Source organism: Fomitiporia mediterranea (genome assembly GCF_000271605.1).
Source record: "Fomitiporia mediterranea MF3/22 unplaced genomic scaffold FOMMEscaffold_14, whole genome shotgun sequence".
Classification (NCBI taxonomy): domain Eukaryota; kingdom Fungi; phylum Basidiomycota; class Agaricomycetes; order Hymenochaetales; family Hymenochaetaceae; genus Fomitiporia; species Fomitiporia mediterranea.
This window is the reverse complement of record NW_006760399.1, coordinates 809,381-827,466: the sequence shown is the minus strand read 5'-3', so window position 1 is coordinate 827,466 and position 18,086 is coordinate 809,381. Positions and strand designations below refer to the sequence as shown.

The window sequence follows — 18,086 nt, the reverse complement described above, 5'->3', positions numbered from 1 at the left end:
CCAGAACTTGTTGCAGCCCTCGCAAAGAAACAAAGTCTAATCAACTTCTTCATTGACAAAACTTACACATCTCCGATTAGTGATGTTAGGATAATTAAGCTGTGATAGTCTGAGTAGTTGCGGGAATCTGCCCCAAAGTTTGCAGACCATCCGCATACTGGAACTGATCCGAATTCTCGTACTAGAACAGTTCATCAGTGGCTAGGTCATTCATTAGAGACGAGACGTTGCGTACCTCCCACATATCAATAGCCACTTGACAGCTTTCTCTTACGACTCTTGGTGCATCAGGTCTCGCCATCCACTCTTTGAGGTAAGGTAGGACCTCGGGTGTGGCAATTCCGCCGAGTGCTTCGGCTGCTTCGTGTCGGACCATATCGGATTCGGATGAGTCCTGGAGGACTTTGAGAAGTGCAGGAACGGAGTGCGTTGAGAGTAGCTGACCGAAGACAAAGGCAATTTCGTGTCTAAAGGACAAATTATTAGTACCGATATACGCACGAAGACTGCTGAGTGGCATACTTGAAAAGTGCACTATCATCAGAGAATCCAGCCGCGAGAGCATCAACAGCTTCTGGAGTTCCGATATTCCGAAGTGCGAACATTGCTCGGTATCGTTCAAACAAAGGAACTTTGATATCAAGGAGAGTGGCACATAAAGATTTTACATCGTCTGGCTGTACACCTGTCGGGCTTGGTTTGCCCGAGAGTAACCCAGAACTAGGTGGCGCAGGATCGATGGAGGTGTATACCCTATATGCGAAAATAAATCTTCTTAGTTTCCACATATCGATACACAAGAAAGATGCACCTACTGATTCTCTTCTTTATTTCGAGCTTCGAGGTGCCGCCTTCCTTCTTCCGATTGTTCCCATTCGATCCGAGCAATCGCGATCTCGCAAGTTTCTCGTACTGTTCGTTCGGAGTCGTCAAGGAATTCGCGGAGTACTAGTATCGAAGATGCCGAAGAGATAGCTCCCATTGCTTCAGCAGCCTATGCAATCCAAAGCCTTAAATCACTATACTGGAACAAAGTTTTGACTAGACCCACTTCGTGGCGTACCATCGGGTCTTCAGATTTATTTCTCAACACGGACTGAAGGACCGGCAAAGCCTTCTCATCGTGTATTTGTCCAAGACAGTACGCAAGTTCATGCTTCAGCAGTGCTGATTCATCCTTAAAGCCTAGTTCAACGTCAAAATCGCGCCAACAATCCAAGTGCATAGAGCTACCTACCTTCGGAAATTATCTGAATAGATCGTTCATTTTTCAGCGACTTCAGAGTAAACAAGGCTCTGAATCGCTCATGTAAGGGTGTTTTGCCTGTTTCATTAAGAAGAGATGCTCTAAGCGCATTGTATGCATCATCGGAGATGTTCATGGTTAAAGGTCAAGCTGAGATGAGTGGCTGTGCAGTTTTTGACGGAAGATTTTCGTTGTGTAACTGCATTTCTCGTTTACTTCTTCCTACCACCATGCCCAAGTCAAAGCGTGCCAAAGTTGGTCAGTAATGTGGCATATTATAGTAGAAATAACTGCTTGAAGCTATTTTACTATAGTTTCCCTAACAAAAGTTGCTAAAAAGACGAAGGAGCAGAAGGCATCGTTGATCAACGAGGTGTGTCGCATTCTACCAACATGACCGTACATTCATCTAAACTTCCTCCGTAGATTCAAGAAAATGCAGATAAATGGCGATATTGTTGGCTCTTTGAAGTCGGTACGATGAGGAATACTCATCTCAAGACTGTACGAAGTCTATGGAAAGAGTGCGTACCGTTCAGTTTAATAACACACGAGGGATACTCATGTTAATGTATTCGTCAATGCCCAGCTCTGCCCGAATATTCTTTGGCCGTTGTGCAGTCGTGGCTAAAGCTCTTGGATCTACTCCAGAGGAGGAATACAAACCTGGTTTGTACAACATTGCAAAAGTGCGTGGACCAATCCCCTCCCAAAATTATTCAATTTTTTTCTGAATAATGTATTTAGCAACTGAAAGGCCAAGTCGGAATTCTCTTCACAGACTCGCCTCCAGAAGAAGTGACAGAATGGTTTGACGACTTCCAACAACCTGACTTTGCACGAAGCGGCAACATCGCATCGCAGGACGTCATCCTTCCCGAAGGACCCGTCATGCAATGCCACTCGAACCCACCCGAACCGTTCCCACACAACGAAGAGCCCCAACTTCGAAAGCTTGGCTTACATACTTCAATGGTCAGGGGTGTTCCGACTCTCAACGCACCGCACCGTGTGTGTACGAAGGGAAAGGAGTTAACTGCTGAGCAGGCACAGTTGCTGAAGCTTATTGGTGAGAAGATGGTTGTGTTCCGGGTGCATTTGAGAGCGAGGTGGGATGCGATGACTGGCAAAGTTGTACAGATTGAGGGTAGTCCGGTTGAGAGAGGGGATGGGGAGAAGAAAGACGATGTCGATGAGGAAGGCATGAGCGACTAAATTCTTTTTTTTTCCCTGATGAGATTGTGCGTGTTTCGTTGTTCATTCATTTCTGTGTTCGCATGTGTAGGACTAAGTCAATCTGACTTCACGCTTTAACTCATTCTTCCCAAGATGAGCAGTTTGAAATCTGAATGCTCAATATGCTGATACCTACTGTGCCTCCAGATATACGGAAGATTGAATTATATTTATCTTTACAACGGCATCTCATACGAGTAAAACTTCGAAAATTGTAAAAGAAGTCTCATCAATACAGACACTATAATCCAAATACACAGCTCTGCAGTCTATTCTCTCTTTCCCGAAAACCAAACATTACTTTCCCTTCACTCCTCATCAAACACCAACGTCCTAACCTCAATCGACTGCCTCTTCGGCGCACTCGGCGGGTCCGTCGGGTCCGTAAACGCACTATGCGGAGTCAACCTCGCCTTATCCACATCCGAATCAAAGCACTTAATCAACGTAACCTCCTCCGGCGTCTGTCCACTCAAATAATACCACGTCAACTCCGGTGCGTACTTCACGGAGAACGTGCCTCCGACGCGGTCTGGGTAGATAAAGCGAACGGGGATGAGGTCCTTCGTGGTGTTGAGCGTGCGATAGTCGGCTACTGCGAGTGGGTTATGTGCGACTGGTGCGTTGATTGGGCGCCAGACGTTGATGATGCGGACTCGGCCTTTGAGGAGACGTTCGGCGTCGGCTCCGAGGTGTCTGTGTACGCGTGCGACGGAAGCGTCGAAGGTCTGGTCGATGTGAACGCGGTCGACTGGGCCGCGAACCTTTGGATCGGAGCCCACGGTCGAATCTCCGTAGTTGCGTCTGTCATCAAAAGCAAGCTTCTAAGTTAGCAATCTGGCTAATCTGTTGAAAGAGAGAAACCGACCTAATAGTATGATCAAAAATGAAAACCCTCTTCACGCCAAGGGTCTTCTTCAAAAGCTCCTCGACCTCCTTATAATAAACCGTCTTAATCCTCTCTTCGTCAAGGAACTCCGTCTCGACGCTCTTGTGCTTCACATACTGAAAGCCCGTCTTGTCAAGACCAACAGTATCCTCCTTGCCACGCACGTCGTGGACAACAACCGAGTGCGGGTCCGCGCCGATGTTCGTCTTGGGCTTGCCTTCTGGCGGGTCCTCGACGTAAATATATGGCGACTCGTCGCCTACAGGCGCATAGTAATTGAGCGTCGTAGGAACGTCGTGCGGTTGCTGAACTGCGACTGTAGCCATGTCAAGACTAGAAAACGCTTTGCTTCAATGCTGTCAAGGAATGAGTGTTCTGCTCCGAATCTCTGGAGCTGAGGAGCTTTTATAAGTATTTATATTCTTTAGTCTGTTCTTTACATAGTTTGCTTTGTGAGAGACTCGGGCAGACAGATGCTTGATCCGTAAGACCTGGGAAACACCATTGTACCACCAGACCTCTCTTATATCACGCCATAGAAGTGAATCATAACACCATCCGTCCGAAACCGTATCATAGTACCCAGACTCAGTAACAGATAAGAATGCAATTGAAGACCAACGCGTTGATTAGTAATAAATAATAACACAGCAGTACACCTCCAAAGAATTCTGACTAATAATACAGAATGGATAGGTTAGCGTAAATGGATGCATGATAACAGCTCGTCGACTGAAAACCATTGCGCAAGAACTCAGAGAACTAGCGATTTCGAGGTTTCTTTCCCGCTCCATTTGTCACGTACGGGCTATTGCGCTTCCTGACCGAGCCCGACGATGTGGTTGCCTTCTTCGTAGTTAGCGTCTGCGTCCGTCGCGTTAGAGTGCGATTATCGCTGACCAATGCCCTCTGTGGTCCGTAATTTTCGTGACGATCCACCTATCCGAACAACATCAATAAGTGAAGCTTATTTCTAATCATAATAAATACGCACTTCGCCGCCCAACATGAGCTCATCTACGTCTTCATCGTCGTCATCTTCATGTATTCGTGATTTAGATGGTTGGGGCACGTATTCGTCTTCTGAGGCACTTGGGCTCGCACTTTCACTCCCGTCGTCGTATATTCGTCTCCCTTCTGACCACCTCCGTCGTGTGCTTTGACTTTGAGCCACTGCCTTCTGCTTTCCAGAGGCACGTCTCTGCGACTGCACGGGTGGTAGAGGTTCAACTTGCTCCATAGTTGGTGCTTCGTCTTCGCCTAGTGATTCCGAACCCGAGGCACCAGATGCGAGCGATACAGAGTCGAGGCTCTCCTCTTTTACGGGTGCGCCTTGCATCACGACATGTACTGTACGCAGCACTTTTCCGGGAGTAATTGACGGTTGTGGCTGGGACATCCGACGAGACGAACTTGCCACAGGCTGAGGCTTCGCTTGTCTGCCAGCAGTTCGTGAGTTTGTGACACGAGATTGCTGCGCATATTGTTGGTCTTGTTGCACACGTCTGCTAAGCACGTCGCCATCTGTCATATATCCGCTCGCAACCACCGATGAGGATGGCTGGTGGTTAGACGACACGGCGCGCGTTGAGGAAGAACCTTGTGCTTGAGGTCCTTGTGAGCGTGGAGTTAGTGGTTCATGATAATAATTATCCCGTCTATTTGCCTTAGGAAATTGGTGGCTGTCAGGATTTAGAGGAGACTAAAGAGCTGTTAAACACGCACGTAAAGCTGCTGAGCAACAAGTTCATCGTTACGGGCAGATAATCGCAATCTCTCTTCGTTAACGCGCACGAATTGGTCTTTCCATTGCTGTGCTTCTAATCGTAGCTGCGTAATCGTTTCCGCCTGATGACTGATCTGAAAGTACTCCTTTAAGCCTCAGCATTCATTTGTGATGAGCCGTAATCATACCATCCATTCCGTTTTCTCTGTCTGATAGAAATAAAAGTAAATGAGTATAGCACGTATAGTTTAAGGAAGGGATAGACACACCGCAGCTTTCCACCGTTCCGCATCAACCTTGGCGGCGTCCAAGTCAATAGCCACAGCCAACTTCTCCTGCATAAGCGTGTCACGTTCGCGTCGTGCCTCGTCGCGGTCGCGCTGCGCGTCGCGTACATCCTGTAAAGCGCGTCTCAGTTCTTCTTTGTTCGCTTCCTCCGTGGATGCTAGCTGGAGAAGTCCATAAGTTCCTCGAATGGTGCGCGTCAGGTGAAGTAGACAGGCGTACTGCGTGGTTTGCTGCTTTCAAGAATGTCGTGACTGCGCCCGAGACAGCATCTTGCAGCTGCTCCGACGCTGAAGCAGATGACTTTGGCATGATTTTGCGCCACCGATAGTGTCCTGTATTCGATTTGGCTTCGACTATGCTCAATGAATGTGCTTGACACTGTGCATGGAAGTTCAAGTACAACGCGTCCAAATGCTTGAGCCACTAAGTACAGGTTGCAGAAGAGGTCATATTCTCCCACAACTACAATTGGAACAATGATTACATTATGTAATAGTATATCATTTATTTAATTAAACACGCATATAGGCGGTCGACAAGGATCGCAACTCTAAACATTCAACTCAGGTTGCTAACAATTACACAATCCACAAGGAGGGAGGGGGGCGGGGGGGCATCGATATCTATACACGCAATATTCCACTAGCACATTTCCACAAACTTCAAAGTAATCCAAGCATTCCTGCCACCATCGAGCTGGGACGTTATGCTTGTAGTTCGATACCAGTAAAGTCTGCTTGCTTCTCTCTCCACCATGGAGTGAGAATTATCTGCAAGTCTCTGCATGCGCGATAGACAAAGAACGACGCCACGGTAATGTCCCGCGCATATGCGTCGGTGGCGAGGCCCGAGAGGAGATGCAGGCAAGCTGGCTGAACGGTGCAGATGCGAGAGACGGGTCGAAGGCCGAAAGAGCGTGGCGAGAATATAGCTGCCGTGCGGCCCTGTGTATCATACAACTGTTCGTGCATGAAGAGTCAGAACAACTGGCAATAATAATAGGGTGAAGGAAAGTTAAGCTTACTGCGGCAGGGCGGCAAACAGAGGACCTCCATGTGTAGCGATCCTCGTCAACCATTACATGCGTGCCAGTGCTACGAGACGAGTATCATATCAGAATTAGGAGTTGAGCTTTCCACTCACCTGAACAGTCCATCCTCTCTTTTCATGAACTCCTTCAGCGTCATTCGCTTGTCATCAATCTCAATGACGCTCGAAGCCTGCGAAGGCCACTTCCATTCAATAGTCGCAACAACATAATGCTTCTCCTCGTCCTCCGCTCCGACGAATTCGATCGTCGTCACGTCAGGAAAGATCGAGTTTTTGCGGACTGTTGTAGACACGCGGTAGACCTCCTTAAGTCGGCCGCGTTCACCACTTTCTGTCTTGCTTGCAGGAGCGTGGAAGCTAGTCTGGAAGAAACGCCTACGAGAGAAATAAAGATCCATGAGGTCCCAGTGCCCAGTGACAACAAAAAAGGGTGGACCGCAGAACTATAGGCAGGACAAAGCTCTCCTTTGCTCTTAGAACTTCAACGTTTCAATGTGCATTTTTCTACTTGTCAAGGAAGATCCAGGATCTCTTCGCCACACGGAAGAATGAAGAAATATCGTAAAGGATAGATAGACAGCTAAGAACAGAGACTCGCCACGCGAAACAAGATCTCTCATGGTTAAAATCGGACTTCATATATGTGAGCAGGGATTAGCTTCAGGACATAGATGCATGGGTTTACGTCTTACTCCGTGTTCGGCGTAGAGTAAACCCGCGAGATATGACACCTAGCAATATTTACCTGACGGCACGCACGAGTGTTTGATTTCGCCAAGGTTAAACTACTAGTTTCCTCTGAATACTTGTTCGAAAGTAAAGGCAAACGCTGGCATACCAAATGACGAAGGGCTCACAATTATAGTGTTTTGAAATGGTGTTGTACAAGCTAAGAAGTCAAGAGTCGAGAGTCGAGACTGGACGAAGGCCTAGCTCTTAGCCGAGATAGACACCAGAGGTAACAATATCATTTCTATAAGTTCGTTCGCGCCAGGAAGTTTGACTTGAGTATCACACATTATTAGGGGGTACGAACAGAAAGGAGGTTTGTTGACAGCGGACTCGCAGAAATCTCAGATCACATGATTTCCTACAACTATTTCAAACTCGACATACTTCCACTCGTATATCCGGGTACATGTCTCCTAGCGCTAATACCTAAGCTAAACCAGTCTCAAAGGACTTCTCGACCTTTTCATTAGTCTTCGAAGTGGTATACCAAGACTGGTCGATGTTAACCTCATCCTCTTCCAGCAACTTAATCCCCTTGAAGTCCGCTTCCTTTACCCTCCACCAAGGCGTAAAGAGGATACGCAGATCACGACATGCCCGATACACGAAGAACGACGCCACAACCATATCACGGATATCCGCATCCAGAGCGATGTCCTGTTCGATATGTAGGCAGCCCGGTTCAAGGGACAACCCCTGGAGGAAGGGCCGAAGGCTACGCACTTGGTTGTTGTACTGGGCTACCGAACGCTTATTTGAATCGTATAATTGTGCTGGACGAAAGACGGCCGATCTCCAAGTGAAGCGCTCGTCACCGATCATCACATGCGTACCCGTCCTGCCAAGAAGTTAGACGATCTGGAGTTCAGAAGTCAAGAGAGAAATACACTCACTTGAGTAGGTTCGAATCTCTCTGCAAGAAATCTTTGAGCATGAATTTCTTATCGTTGATCTCAATGACGCTCGCGATCGGCGAGGGCCACCGCCATTCGATCGTTGCCACAACATAGTGCTTCTCCTCGTCCTCTGGAGCGACATACTCGATGGTCGTTACGTGCGGGAAGATCGAGTACTTCCGTACTGTTGTAGAGACGCGATAGACCTCCGCAAGGTCGATAAGCCCGACTTCGCTCCTACCACATGGGGCATAGAAGGAAGTCTCGAAGAACCGACGACGAGAGAAGTATAGGTCCATCCAAGGAGATACGGAGCGGAAGAGAAAGGAGGGAAGAGGACGGACGAATCCCGGAACCCTTTGACAATGTAGTGTCCAGCGATGAAGCAAAGTGAGCTTCATCGTCGTCATAAGAGGGAACCAGCAAATTACTGGGTTTGTTGGACTATCATTCTTGTGCAAACCGACGGATCAATAGGTTACGTCCACCCTGGATGTAATCGGTGCACGTCCAAAGCTGCACACATTCACTGATTTTTACTACAGAAAGAAACCGCGCTGGGCCTTCTTAGCGGATAGGTATCAAAGGCGTTATACGTCAGCCTCTCGTCATCTGGGGTTCCCAGTCCCAGTTATGATCACCTCGCTTTCTCCCCTACCGGGTTAAGAGAAAGTATTTCATGCCAGTGCTACAAAGAGTAGAATACGTGTTAGTTAACAAGACTCCGAATACTTCACATTAAGCTTACGATTTTACTCGTCCCACTGCATGACAGATACAATCCAATATGCCCGACCAATTTGCTCGTCTTGTTCATCGAGCCAACAGAGACCATCTCGGACTGTCATGTTTTCCAATGCGGCATGGGCCCTATTCACTGTCCAACCGGTTTTGTCCGCGAGGATACGTTCTGTGATGCGTCCGCCAGTCTCGCGAGCAACGGATAGCACGACACCCTGATCGATGTCTAGTTCTTTGGTGACACTTCGCACCATTCGCGTCCCGCCAATGTCTAGGACTTCATATCCTGCACCGAGCGGTTTCAAAGTTTTAATACTTCGTACGACGTCCTCCTCGGTAATTCGAGCTGACCCACGTAATTTCCCCAGCAAACGGACGAGTTCGGCCATTTCAATCAGACCACCATTACGCTCACGCGTGCTCACACAGATGTCGACAATCTGCACTCCAAGTTCGAGGTTCCAATCACTTAGGCCTAAAATTTCTGACCACCATCCGCCGCCGCCCTTGCGCCCTCCACTCCCACCACTGTCAGTCAGAGGATCAACACCAATATTTGCGCACATCTGACTGAAGGCATGGCGGAACGCAGGGTCGCGCTTTATTTTATCTCTATGAGTAGATGCAAAATGCTGCAATGCTGAGCGGAACTGAGCGAGTTGTGAACGGAGACTGTCAACTTGAGCACGGGAGATTGTGTCCGATAAGGTTGCGAAGGAGCGTTCCGATTCACGATGCCTCTCAAGGGCAGCAAGGCCAACACCGCCCAGACGATTCATCAGAACAAGTTAGACTCAGACTCAAGATATCTGTGCAAAGCGGCTCCGAATAATTCTCTCTAAGTTGTCTTGACGAGAAAGGTGGAAGACTCGACGAGGTTGAATGCTATAACTAAGGGCTGTTGCAAAATAAGGATGTGACATTATCACACATAATTGCACGTGATAAGTGTAACGCGACTGATGCACGTGCCGGAAGCCACTCGCCAAAATTTGACGGGCCAAGGGCTTCTTCCTCCTTGGATATCTACCTCTGTCTCTCTTCCCCACTTATCTCGCGCCTTGCTTTGTTGTATTGCCTCAGTATTACTGGATACATTCGGAAGTATCTTGAACAATTTCTTTTGTGACGAATAGACATGGACATCCAGACACTTACGAATCTCTTCGCGACGACCTATGACCCAAATCCGAATGCCAGGAAGGCTGGGGAGCTCGAAATCCGCAAAGTACGCGTGCATTACTGTTATAAAGCGAATTATTTCCCTTATCGTCCCCGTGTCTAGGTCGGGAGCCAAGAGGGCATGGTGACCGCAGTCATGCATATTATCGGCAATGATAGCGTGGAGATGTGAGTACACGCTTCAACACGCGTTGGACGCGTTTTCTCCCCTTCGCTGACAAAGAACTATAGAGCAACACGCCAGGCAGCTTCTGTCTATCTGAAAAATCGCGTCCACAAGTCGTACGCTGTCGAGCCCCCACGGCAACGGCCAGATCAGATACCTATACCCCAATCTGATCGCGATGCTCTCAAATCGAGCATCTTCCCCTTGATTGTTTCGTCCCCGTCAAAGAGCATTTCAGTACAGCTAGCAAGTACGCTGCGCACATTAATTTCCCATGACTTTCCTGAAAAATGGCCCAACCTCATGGACACAATCAAGACTCTTCTCGCGAGCAACAACGTGCATGAAGTCACTGCAGGTTGCACTGCTATCCTGGAGGTCATAAAGGTGTATCGCTATCGTCAAGGTTCTGAAACTCTTGAGAAAGTTGTAAATGAGACATTCCCCCAACTCGTAAACATTGGTTTGCAATTACTGGCAACTCCTCCTTCTGGACCGTCACAGGATGTGCCAACGATTCTGCATTTCATTCTCAAGACTTATCGAGGCAGTATCATCCTTCAGCTAAGCAAACACCAACAGGGCCACGATAGCATTGTTCCTTGGGGACGACTCCTCTTCCAAATTGTCAATCTGCAGGTTCCGAACGAAGGTGTTCCAGAAAACGAAGACGATCGCGAGAAATGTGAATGGTGGAAAGCGAAGAAATGGGCTTATAGCGTTCTCGGACGCTTATTCCATCGGTGTGTCTTCTGATGTAATATGAGTTGTCTTACTTATTTCATGCATTAGTTACGGGAATCCATCACAACTGCCGTCAACTCTGAAGAAGGATTATCTTGCATTTGCCGAACATTTCGTGAGCAACTTCGCTCCCGAGATTTTCAAGACATACCTTCGCCAGGTCGAGTTACTCGTTCAGGGCCAGCAGTGGCTCTCCAAGAAAGCCCAGTATCATATCTTTTCATTCTTTACCGAATGGTTCGTCAAAATTCTGCTTTGTCAATGATCTGTAGCTTACTCAGCATTTTAGTGTCAAGCCGAAGTCTACCTGGGCATTCCTGAAGCCACATTTCCAAACACTTGTCTCTTCGTTTGTCTTCCCCCAGCTCTGCTTCACTTCTATCAAGCAGGAACTTTGGGAGACAGATCCGGTCGATTATGTCCGTACCGCAATAGGTGAGACGCGTCTCCTTTTTTCTGCTTTAGCAAGGCTTCTTACTTTGTTCCAGATGAATACGAAGACTTCGCGGCTCCCGTGTCTGCTGCGACGTCGTTCCTCTTCTCGCTAGCAAGTGCTAGGACTAAAACGACATTTATGCCGATTTTGCAGTTCATTAACTCAGTACTCGAATCGTACGTGTTCCTTCTTCTATTTCGTGTTCACAACATATTAATTAGCCTTAATTAGCAATGCGGCACCCTCTCAGAAATTCGGCGCACTCAATATGACTGCTGCCCTAGGCCCCTTCATGATGCGCCACCCGCAAGTGCGCCCTAACGTAGAGCAGTTTGTAGTTCAGCACGTCTTCCCTGAGTTCAACAGTTCGCTAGCATATATGCGTTCAGTCGTAAGTAATCCGACAAGGCAAAGTGATTGAATTTGCTGATAATTCATTTATCTAAGGCCGTTGAAGTAATCGGAACTATCGAGAAGAACGATATGTACTGGTCTAATGAGGCTGTAGGAAGCTATGCACTTCGTCATCAATCATTTGTGCTGATCCACTTCCAGAATCTGGTCACTGCTTCAAGAGCTGTCGCCGCAGCGCTTGATGATCCCGAACTGCCTGTACGTGTACAGGCAGCATTGTCTCTGACCGAAATGGTCACTTCTCATGATTCTGGTTTGTAATGTTCCCCTCTACATGCGAGCGTTCTACTGAGCCGTTTTCCAATACACAGTTGAAGCTGCTGTTCGACCTCAGGTCGGAAAGGTCATTCAAGGTAACCGGATAATCATATGCGTCCTAAACATAACTTGCTTTAAACTCGTCTCTCCACCTAGATCTCTTGAAACTTTCCGACGAGACAGATTTGGACATCCTCAACAGCTCCATGGAGACTATGGTCGAGAAATTCCATGCTGAACTATTACCCGTTGCTGGTCAATTGACTGCACGACTTGTATGTAATCTTTCACCCGTAAAAAGGAGCACAACTCATATTCTGATTATGGCTAGTGCGACTCTTACTTACGCCTAATGCGCGAGAATTTGGCCCAAGAAGTCACCGCGACGGACGAACAGGACGCTTTGGAATCCAACATCGGTGATGATGATAAGACTTTCGCAGCGATGGGTGTCGCAAAAACAATTTCAACAGTAAGTTTCATTAGTAATTCCGGGATAACTCTGAACAATCAACAACCACACTAGATTGTGGCGTCGGTGGACACTGCCCAAGACATACTTGCTCAGGTCGAGGAGATCGTTATTCCCGTTATTACCTTTACTTTGGAGAACAAGGCGATCGACCTTTTCGATAACATGTACGACCTCGTCGATGCACTTACCTTTAATTTGCGTCGCATCTCGCCAGCCATGTGGACTGTGTTTGAGTTGACTTATAAACTGTTTAAGTCGGACGCGATTGACTTCTTAGAAGGTAGTTTCCTTACTTCGTCTCGCTTCTTGATATGAACTCACAATGAATAAACAGAGATGCTGCCGTCTTTGGACAATTTCATTTCGTACGGATCCGATGTGATCAAGCAACGGCCAGACTACAAGATGATGATTCTTGACATCTACACAACTGCGATGAAGAGCGACCACCTTGGCGAGGCAGACCGTGTCAACGCTTGCAAGCTTATCGAGTCATTCTTGCTTAATCTTCGTGGAACAGTGGACGATGTAAGTCGTTCATCTACTGTTTTAGCGCGTAAAGTTCACCGCCTATCCTTTAGGCTCTACCGGCTGTGATCGAGCTGTCACTTGAGCAACTAGACAAAGAAACATTTATACGTGCATTGCGTGTTGCAAATCTCGAATCAATCATCAACGCAATTCTCTATAACCCGTCCGCAGCACTGCATATAATGGAGAACACGAAGCCTGGCGCAGCTCGCAAAGTCTTTGACAAGTGGTTCGCTGCTCTGAAGTCGCCCACTGGTCTACCGCGCGTGCATGACATGAAGTTAAGCATTTTGACCATGTGTGCACTCTTGGAAATGGAGCCGTCCGCTATTCCGGCATCGCTTCAGGATGGCTGGTCAGCTATCGTATCGGCCGTTATTCACGTCTTACAAAAACTACCACAAGCCATTGAGAGTAAGCCATTTATGTCCTCAGGTTAAGTAAGGCCTGACTTATCGCCTTGCCTTGTCAGAGCGTAAAGCGTTGGAAGACGCGTACGACGAGGCTGAGGAGTCAGAAGATGAAATCGACGAGGGCCAGCCACTCAACTTGGAAGATGATGATGGTAAGTTGACTGGAACAATTATTCCTCGTGTATACCTGACAGGCATCTGTGCAGATGACGATGTCTGGGACGAAGATTCTGAATACATCGAGATGCTCGCGAAGGAGGTACGCTGGTCTTGTATGCCGTCGTTTTTTCTGCGTCTTTAATATTGGTTCCAGGGTGAACGTCTCCGAGAGAAAGCCAATAGTGCTGTTGATGTCAATGGAGACGACGAGGCTGAAGAGTCTGATGACGAAGAAGTCGACGAGGAACTCGGCTTCATCAGTCCATTGGATACCGTTGATCCATATTCGACTTTCAAGAATGCACTAACAGGTATGTATTCCTTCTTCCGCATTCTGCAGTGATGCACGCGACTCATCAACGTGACCTTGCATGATAGCTTTCCAAATGAAAAATCCTGCTATGTACCAGGCAGCTACGACGTCCCTTAATATCGAGCAACAGACTGCGCTCATGGAGATCATGGCTATTGCCGAGAAGAATGCTTCTAGTTCTTCTGCTTCGTGAGCAACTTCGGTTGTCCGAGATACGAGAAGAACGATCAAAATATGATAAGGCGGAAAGTCCGCACTGACGACCATTCCCGAAGGAATATCGTTTTGTTTGTTTTATGGCGTACGTTGAACGATGGATACAGTAACATAGGAATAACATTGTTCTAATATTGCCCTGTTTCCCCTACCTCCTTAATCTTTTCTGGCCCGAAATGAGTGCATGATTTTGTCTAAATATGGAAACGAATGTTGAAATGAACATTATGAACAACACATCCGACTGGGTACCATACGATTGTGAAGTTCCTTTGCAATAATTCTTGTGAATAGAGAGTAACTTCGCAGAAATGCAATAGTTGTTCATGTGTCTCCAGTCTCCACGTTTGACCGGCATCAGTGTCTCGATTCTCGAGGGATTTAACTTTGACATTTCCCAGATATCTAAACACCCAAGTTCTGCAGATTGTATATTACAGTATTAGTTGAATTGGACAAAACTTTTCTCAGCTCAGCAAAACACTCTCGAAACAGAACCGATTGATTATCTATGTATGTCAAACTCTATCATAAATTATGACATTTCGTCATATTATTGTTTTGTAGCGCCTATCTTGCAGTTCTAGCCCTTAAGTAAACTGTTTCAAAATGCGTCCACGCGTAATGTGAAAAGGCGTTAAGTACCTTCCAATGAACCTGACCCAGAAGTCCCCATCGCAGTCATTTCAGCCCTCGACTTCACCAAGCAGCTCCCATCTTCGTCGTACCTTTGGTCGCACGCCTCTCTGAGATTGAACAGTATATGACTGCCAATAATACAAAGAAAGGACGGATTTCCTAGACAGCTGATGACTACCGATGTGATGAAGTTCGAGGTCGCGATCTTCAGCTTGACAACGTTGAATACAGAAATAATTATAACACTAATATAACCAGGTAGTCAGCTCAAATGAACCGGGGTAAAGAAAGCGAAGAGAAACATACAGGGCGAAATATATAATTTGATCGCGTATGATTACTTTGACGAGGCTGAATCGGGCGTAGCCACGCGTTGTCCCCCAATATTCAACAGTCCTGTAGGTTGCTAGGACCATGAGCAAGAATCCATATGCCACCTGCACAACCCTTTATTTGTGTTAGACAGCAAGTATCACAAGTTTTTTGTAACCCACCAATCGACCATTGACAAGCGCCAAGACGGGATACGGGCTGCCCCGCAGACTTTGGCATCTTCTGCGAGAGTGAAGACAGTAGCTACGACCAACATGAGTTTGCCTCGCCGCTGAGTAAGGTAAGGACTTACTATCTTGATAAGAAATGAGGTATACAATTATGCTTGTCTTGAGTCCCACCTCGATACAAAGCAACGCCTTCAGGAATACGGCCAATTTTTTATCTTCAGAAGGAACGGTTAGACCATTCGTTGTCGCCAGGCATTGCGTTGCGTGTCTCTTACTTAGCGAGTATAATGCAATGACTCGAACCATCATAATATCTTTATTTTTGTTAGCTAACAAGTGCATGATTCCGTGATTAGAAAGACAACTTACAGTCGATCAAGACGAGTGTTAAGATATCTAAATCACTTATTAGGCATCTGCGGCTCGTAGATAAACTGGCAACTCACCAATTATGTCCGACGTCCATTCCGAGAAGTTACCTGCAACAAACATTGAATCTACTGTTGTTACGAACAATTTCTACTTACATCTGAGGACTAAATCAGCTATGTGCACGCGTGGACAAGATGGGAGAACCTACAATGTTATGTTCGCTCGGTGTGTTTGGTCTTTGAAAGCAATGTGTTAAGATATATTCGGAAAGACAGGCGAAACCCATATCTTACAAAGTAAGGCGACACTTGCACCTACTATTCCCAGGTATCGATTCTTGTAACGTTTTTATTAGGTGAGCAAACTTCGACGCGATTAGGAATTTTGCAACGCATACCAAGAAATAGGCGATATTGACGAATTTCACTGGAAGAACCTGCCACAGGGTCCACTGTGAGCAATGTATTCGATGTCTGAGGATAGTTTCAAGTACATACCCAGAAATACTGGATCTAATTACCAGGGTCAGATGTTCAGACGTAGCGTGAAAACGAAAGGAGATGAAATATCACCTCTTTATCCATTCTAATGACTTTCACGACCATAAGCACTTCTAAATCATTACTGAAAGCTTTATTTTCGTGCTTACTCGTGTCATAAACCAGGGCGGTCACGACTGCCACTTGGACACACTGAGCACCAAATCCCACCGACACCCATTCCGCCACATTCGTCGGATCAATGTACTGATCATTTGAGCGATGAAGCAGTGCCATGCGGTGACACGCACGGCGTCTCTAACCTTTGAGAGACTGTGCTGTCACGGTAGTAGAGGGTTGACCATCTAGAGTGGTGGAAGAAAGTACGCGCTGAGGACTGAGCTAGAACATGGGCCAATGCTTTGGATCTTCGATCGGAGAACTTATCAGTCGCACCCCTGCACTGCCAGGTGGGCGTGCCATAGCGTAGTTCAAGCGAAAGACTTGACGAGTAGTCGATCGGCAAATCTCATTCAAACATCTATCTCCATGTAATAAAATGATTAAATAATGAGGCACAGATGGTTCATATTATATAATGCACTCGATGCTCCACGACTATCAGAACAACTGGTAGCCGGAATTATGAGAATTAAAATAGCTTGGCTGCCTTGACGCGAGACCCTCAGGCTGTGGACCGGTAGCTTCACCAGATACTGGAATCCACAAATGAAGAAAAAAGCTGCAAGCCGTCTTATACACGAAAATGGCCGTTGCACAACCCAAGTGCAATGACGGGACTGCAATTGCTCCCGTTGATCGGAACTACGACCGACCCTTATTAGTTGCCTAGCCTATTCCGAGAATTTGTCCGCGTTGTCGTCTTTCCGCATTCGCTCTCAAGCACTGCAAGCTATAAATATTTATCGGATAAGTATAATACCAATGATAGACGGAGAACTCTGATCCTGCGGAGTAAGAACAACTGCCTGGACCGACATGATGCCAATTTTATTATACAGCAACGACCGTTTCTGTACACATAAAGCAGCGGAGACAAAGAAGCTGCATTGCGAGAGCCTTGATCATCAAGCACCGATGTGAACTAAATTGACCCATCTTTCAGTACGCATGCCATCCCGTGCTTTCAGCTCGACAGCTGCTTTGCGCAGCCCAACAGCCGCCCGCTTATACCTCGCTTCACCCTCGTCACAGTCGCACATGTACTCATAAACCGTCCTGGCGAAAAAAGGGCCATCCTCATCAAGTAACTCCCACATCGATCCAATCACACTTCGAAATCCGGAGAACTGCATTGCCGCAGCTAGATGGAGCACTTCATCGTGTGCAACCTCGAAAGACTGCTCGGCAGTGTGGCATGCAGAAAGGAATGCGAACTCTGCGTCCGGAAGATTCGCTCGAACAATATCAAGTAAAGTCAGCCCACGTTCGGACACCTTAAATGACGAGTTGAAAGGCTTTGGATCTAAGCCTCCATGACAAACAAAATGGACCCATGTTGTTTTCTGAAGCGCTTTGATTAGCGTCCTGTGAGATACCTTGCTACCGAGCAATTTAGGCGCCATGCCACAATTCTTGATTCTGCGAATTTCTTCCTTAGCTGACGGGAGTGAAGTATCTCCGATAACAAGCACTGTCGGTTCTCCTCCGTTCCCATTCGTTAACCGCGCATTAATGAGTGCTCCAATTGTCGGAGTGTATGACGAGACGTATATGTCCAATAGATACTTCATGGCACCATCTGCATCCTTACTGTCATTTTCATAAATATTGTCACACGCGCGATTCGTGATTTTCGTCACACTAAGTACACTCAAATACAAAATCTATCATAACTCAACTAATACTTAACCAAATTACATGATCTAAGTTGTAAAAAATATACTTTTAAAGTGTCTTTCATATCCCAGAAAAAATAAAGTAAAATGAGCAAAATTTGAGTAAGATACAACACAATATGT

General features: G+C 46.8%; 9 protein-coding genes across 9 annotated transcripts in view; 2 read left to right on the top strand and 7 right to left on the bottom strand.

The window, feature by feature from the left end:
- Nucleotides 1-94: 94 nt before the first annotated feature.
- Nucleotides 95-1,382, bottom strand: FOMMEDRAFT_170743 (deoxyhypusine hydroxylase; the record flags this gene model as incomplete). The annotated part of the gene is made up of 6 exons (XM_007270755.1): nucleotides 95-181; nucleotides 236-467; nucleotides 523-753; nucleotides 816-994; nucleotides 1,052-1,185; nucleotides 1,238-1,382. 6 exons carry the CDS (start codon nucleotides 1,380-1,382, stop codon nucleotides 95-97), a joined length of 1,008 nt encoding a protein of 335 aa, XP_007270817.1.
- Nucleotides 1,383-1,476: 94 nt separating this feature from the next.
- Nucleotides 1,477-2,523, top strand: FOMMEDRAFT_113538 (uncharacterized protein; the record flags this gene model as incomplete). Its single annotated transcript, XM_007270754.1, has 5 exons — nucleotides 1,477-1,504; nucleotides 1,561-1,619; nucleotides 1,673-1,770; nucleotides 1,836-1,935; nucleotides 1,994-2,523. The coding sequence occupies 5 exons, from the start codon at nucleotides 1,477-1,479 to the stop codon at nucleotides 2,459-2,461; spliced, it is 753 nt and encodes a 250-aa protein (XP_007270816.1). The 3' UTR covers nucleotides 2,462-2,523.
- Nucleotides 2,524-2,790: 267 nt separating this feature from the next.
- FOMMEDRAFT_170741 (methyltransferase) lies at nucleotides 2,791-3,697 on the bottom strand (the record flags this gene model as incomplete). The annotated part of the gene is made up of 2 exons (XM_007270753.1): nucleotides 2,791-3,286; nucleotides 3,351-3,697. The coding sequence occupies 2 exons, from the start codon at nucleotides 3,695-3,697 to the stop codon at nucleotides 2,791-2,793; spliced, it is 843 nt and encodes a 280-aa protein (XP_007270815.1).
- Nucleotides 3,698-3,999: 302 nt separating this feature from the next.
- FOMMEDRAFT_170740 (uncharacterized protein) lies at nucleotides 4,000-5,694 on the bottom strand (the record flags this gene model as incomplete). Its single annotated transcript, XM_007270752.1, has 6 exons — nucleotides 4,000-4,310; nucleotides 4,366-5,037; nucleotides 5,097-5,231; nucleotides 5,286-5,306; nucleotides 5,367-5,546; nucleotides 5,605-5,694. The coding sequence occupies 6 exons, from the start codon at nucleotides 5,692-5,694 to the stop codon at nucleotides 4,134-4,136; spliced, it is 1,275 nt and encodes a 424-aa protein (XP_007270814.1). The 3' UTR covers nucleotides 4,000-4,133.
- Nucleotides 5,695-6,089: 395 nt separating this feature from the next.
- FOMMEDRAFT_31512 (uncharacterized protein) lies at nucleotides 6,090-6,833 on the bottom strand (the record flags this gene model as incomplete). Its single annotated transcript, XM_007270620.1, has 3 exons — nucleotides 6,090-6,344; nucleotides 6,410-6,479; nucleotides 6,529-6,833. 3 exons carry the CDS (start codon nucleotides 6,831-6,833, stop codon nucleotides 6,090-6,092), a joined length of 630 nt encoding a protein of 209 aa, XP_007270682.1.
- Nucleotides 6,834-8,060: 1,227 nt separating this feature from the next.
- Nucleotides 8,061-9,624, bottom strand: FOMMEDRAFT_170739 (winged helix DNA-binding domain-containing protein). The gene is made up of 2 exons (XM_007270751.1): nucleotides 8,812-9,624; nucleotides 8,061-8,751 (listed from the first exon to the last, which is right to left on the bottom strand). Exon 1 carries the CDS (start codon nucleotides 9,581-9,583, stop codon nucleotides 8,816-8,818), a length of 768 nt encoding a protein of 255 aa, XP_007270813.1. The 5' UTR covers nucleotides 9,584-9,624; the 3' UTR covers nucleotides 8,061-8,751; nucleotides 8,812-8,815.
- Nucleotides 9,625-9,867: 243 nt separating this feature from the next.
- FOMMEDRAFT_113531 (ARM repeat-containing protein) lies at nucleotides 9,868-14,335 on the top strand. The gene is made up of 19 exons (XM_007270750.1): nucleotides 9,868-10,032; nucleotides 10,090-10,154; nucleotides 10,218-10,895; nucleotides 10,945-11,133; nucleotides 11,186-11,331; nucleotides 11,385-11,508; nucleotides 11,564-11,723; nucleotides 11,780-11,836; nucleotides 11,888-11,999; nucleotides 12,058-12,099; nucleotides 12,161-12,279; nucleotides 12,336-12,476; nucleotides 12,531-12,759; nucleotides 12,814-13,007; nucleotides 13,061-13,424; nucleotides 13,483-13,575; nucleotides 13,630-13,682; nucleotides 13,737-13,893; nucleotides 13,961-14,335. Exons 1-19 carry the CDS (start codon nucleotides 9,943-9,945, stop codon nucleotides 14,086-14,088), a joined length of 3,141 nt encoding a protein of 1,046 aa, XP_007270812.1. The 5' UTR covers nucleotides 9,868-9,942; the 3' UTR covers nucleotides 14,089-14,335.
- Nucleotides 14,336-14,748: 413 nt separating this feature from the next.
- Nucleotides 14,749-16,401, bottom strand: FOMMEDRAFT_161150 (uncharacterized protein; the record flags this gene model as incomplete). Its single annotated transcript, XM_007270749.1, has 9 exons — nucleotides 14,749-14,995; nucleotides 15,057-15,197; nucleotides 15,245-15,326; nucleotides 15,376-15,567; nucleotides 15,623-15,649; nucleotides 15,700-15,732; nucleotides 15,944-16,061; nucleotides 16,123-16,137; nucleotides 16,198-16,401. 9 exons carry the CDS (start codon nucleotides 16,399-16,401, stop codon nucleotides 14,749-14,751), a joined length of 1,059 nt encoding a protein of 352 aa, XP_007270811.1.
- A 791-nt stretch (nucleotides 16,402-17,192) lies between these two features.
- Nucleotides 17,193-18,086, bottom strand: part of FOMMEDRAFT_95468 (uncharacterized protein) — a gene marked incomplete at both ends in the record, with an annotated part of 5,702 nt that continues 4,808 nt past the window's right edge. The window contains one exon of the mRNA XM_007270679.1: nucleotides 17,193-17,873. Within this exon, the coding sequence (XP_007270741.1) occupies nucleotides 17,193-17,873 (681 nt within the window). The remainder of the gene's footprint in view (nucleotides 17,874-18,086) is intronic.

Excerpts from the sequence above, each read along its gene's own strand:
- FOMMEDRAFT_170739 (XM_007270751.1), bottom strand. The coding sequence starts at position 9,583 with ATGAATCGTCTGGGCGGTGTTGGCCTTGCTGCCCTTGAGAGGCATCGT.
- FOMMEDRAFT_113531 (XM_007270750.1), top strand. The coding sequence starts at position 9,943 with ATGGACATCCAGACACTTACGAATCTCTTCGCGACGACCTATGACCCA. Across the intron at positions 12,000-12,057 it reads GGTCACTTCTCATGATTCTG|TTGAAGCTGCTGTTCGACCT; the intron begins GTTTGTAATGTT and ends TCCAATACACAG. Across the intron at positions 13,008-13,060 it reads TTCGTGGAACAGTGGACGAT|GCTCTACCGGCTGTGATCGA; the intron begins GTAAGTCGTTCA and ends CCTATCCTTTAG.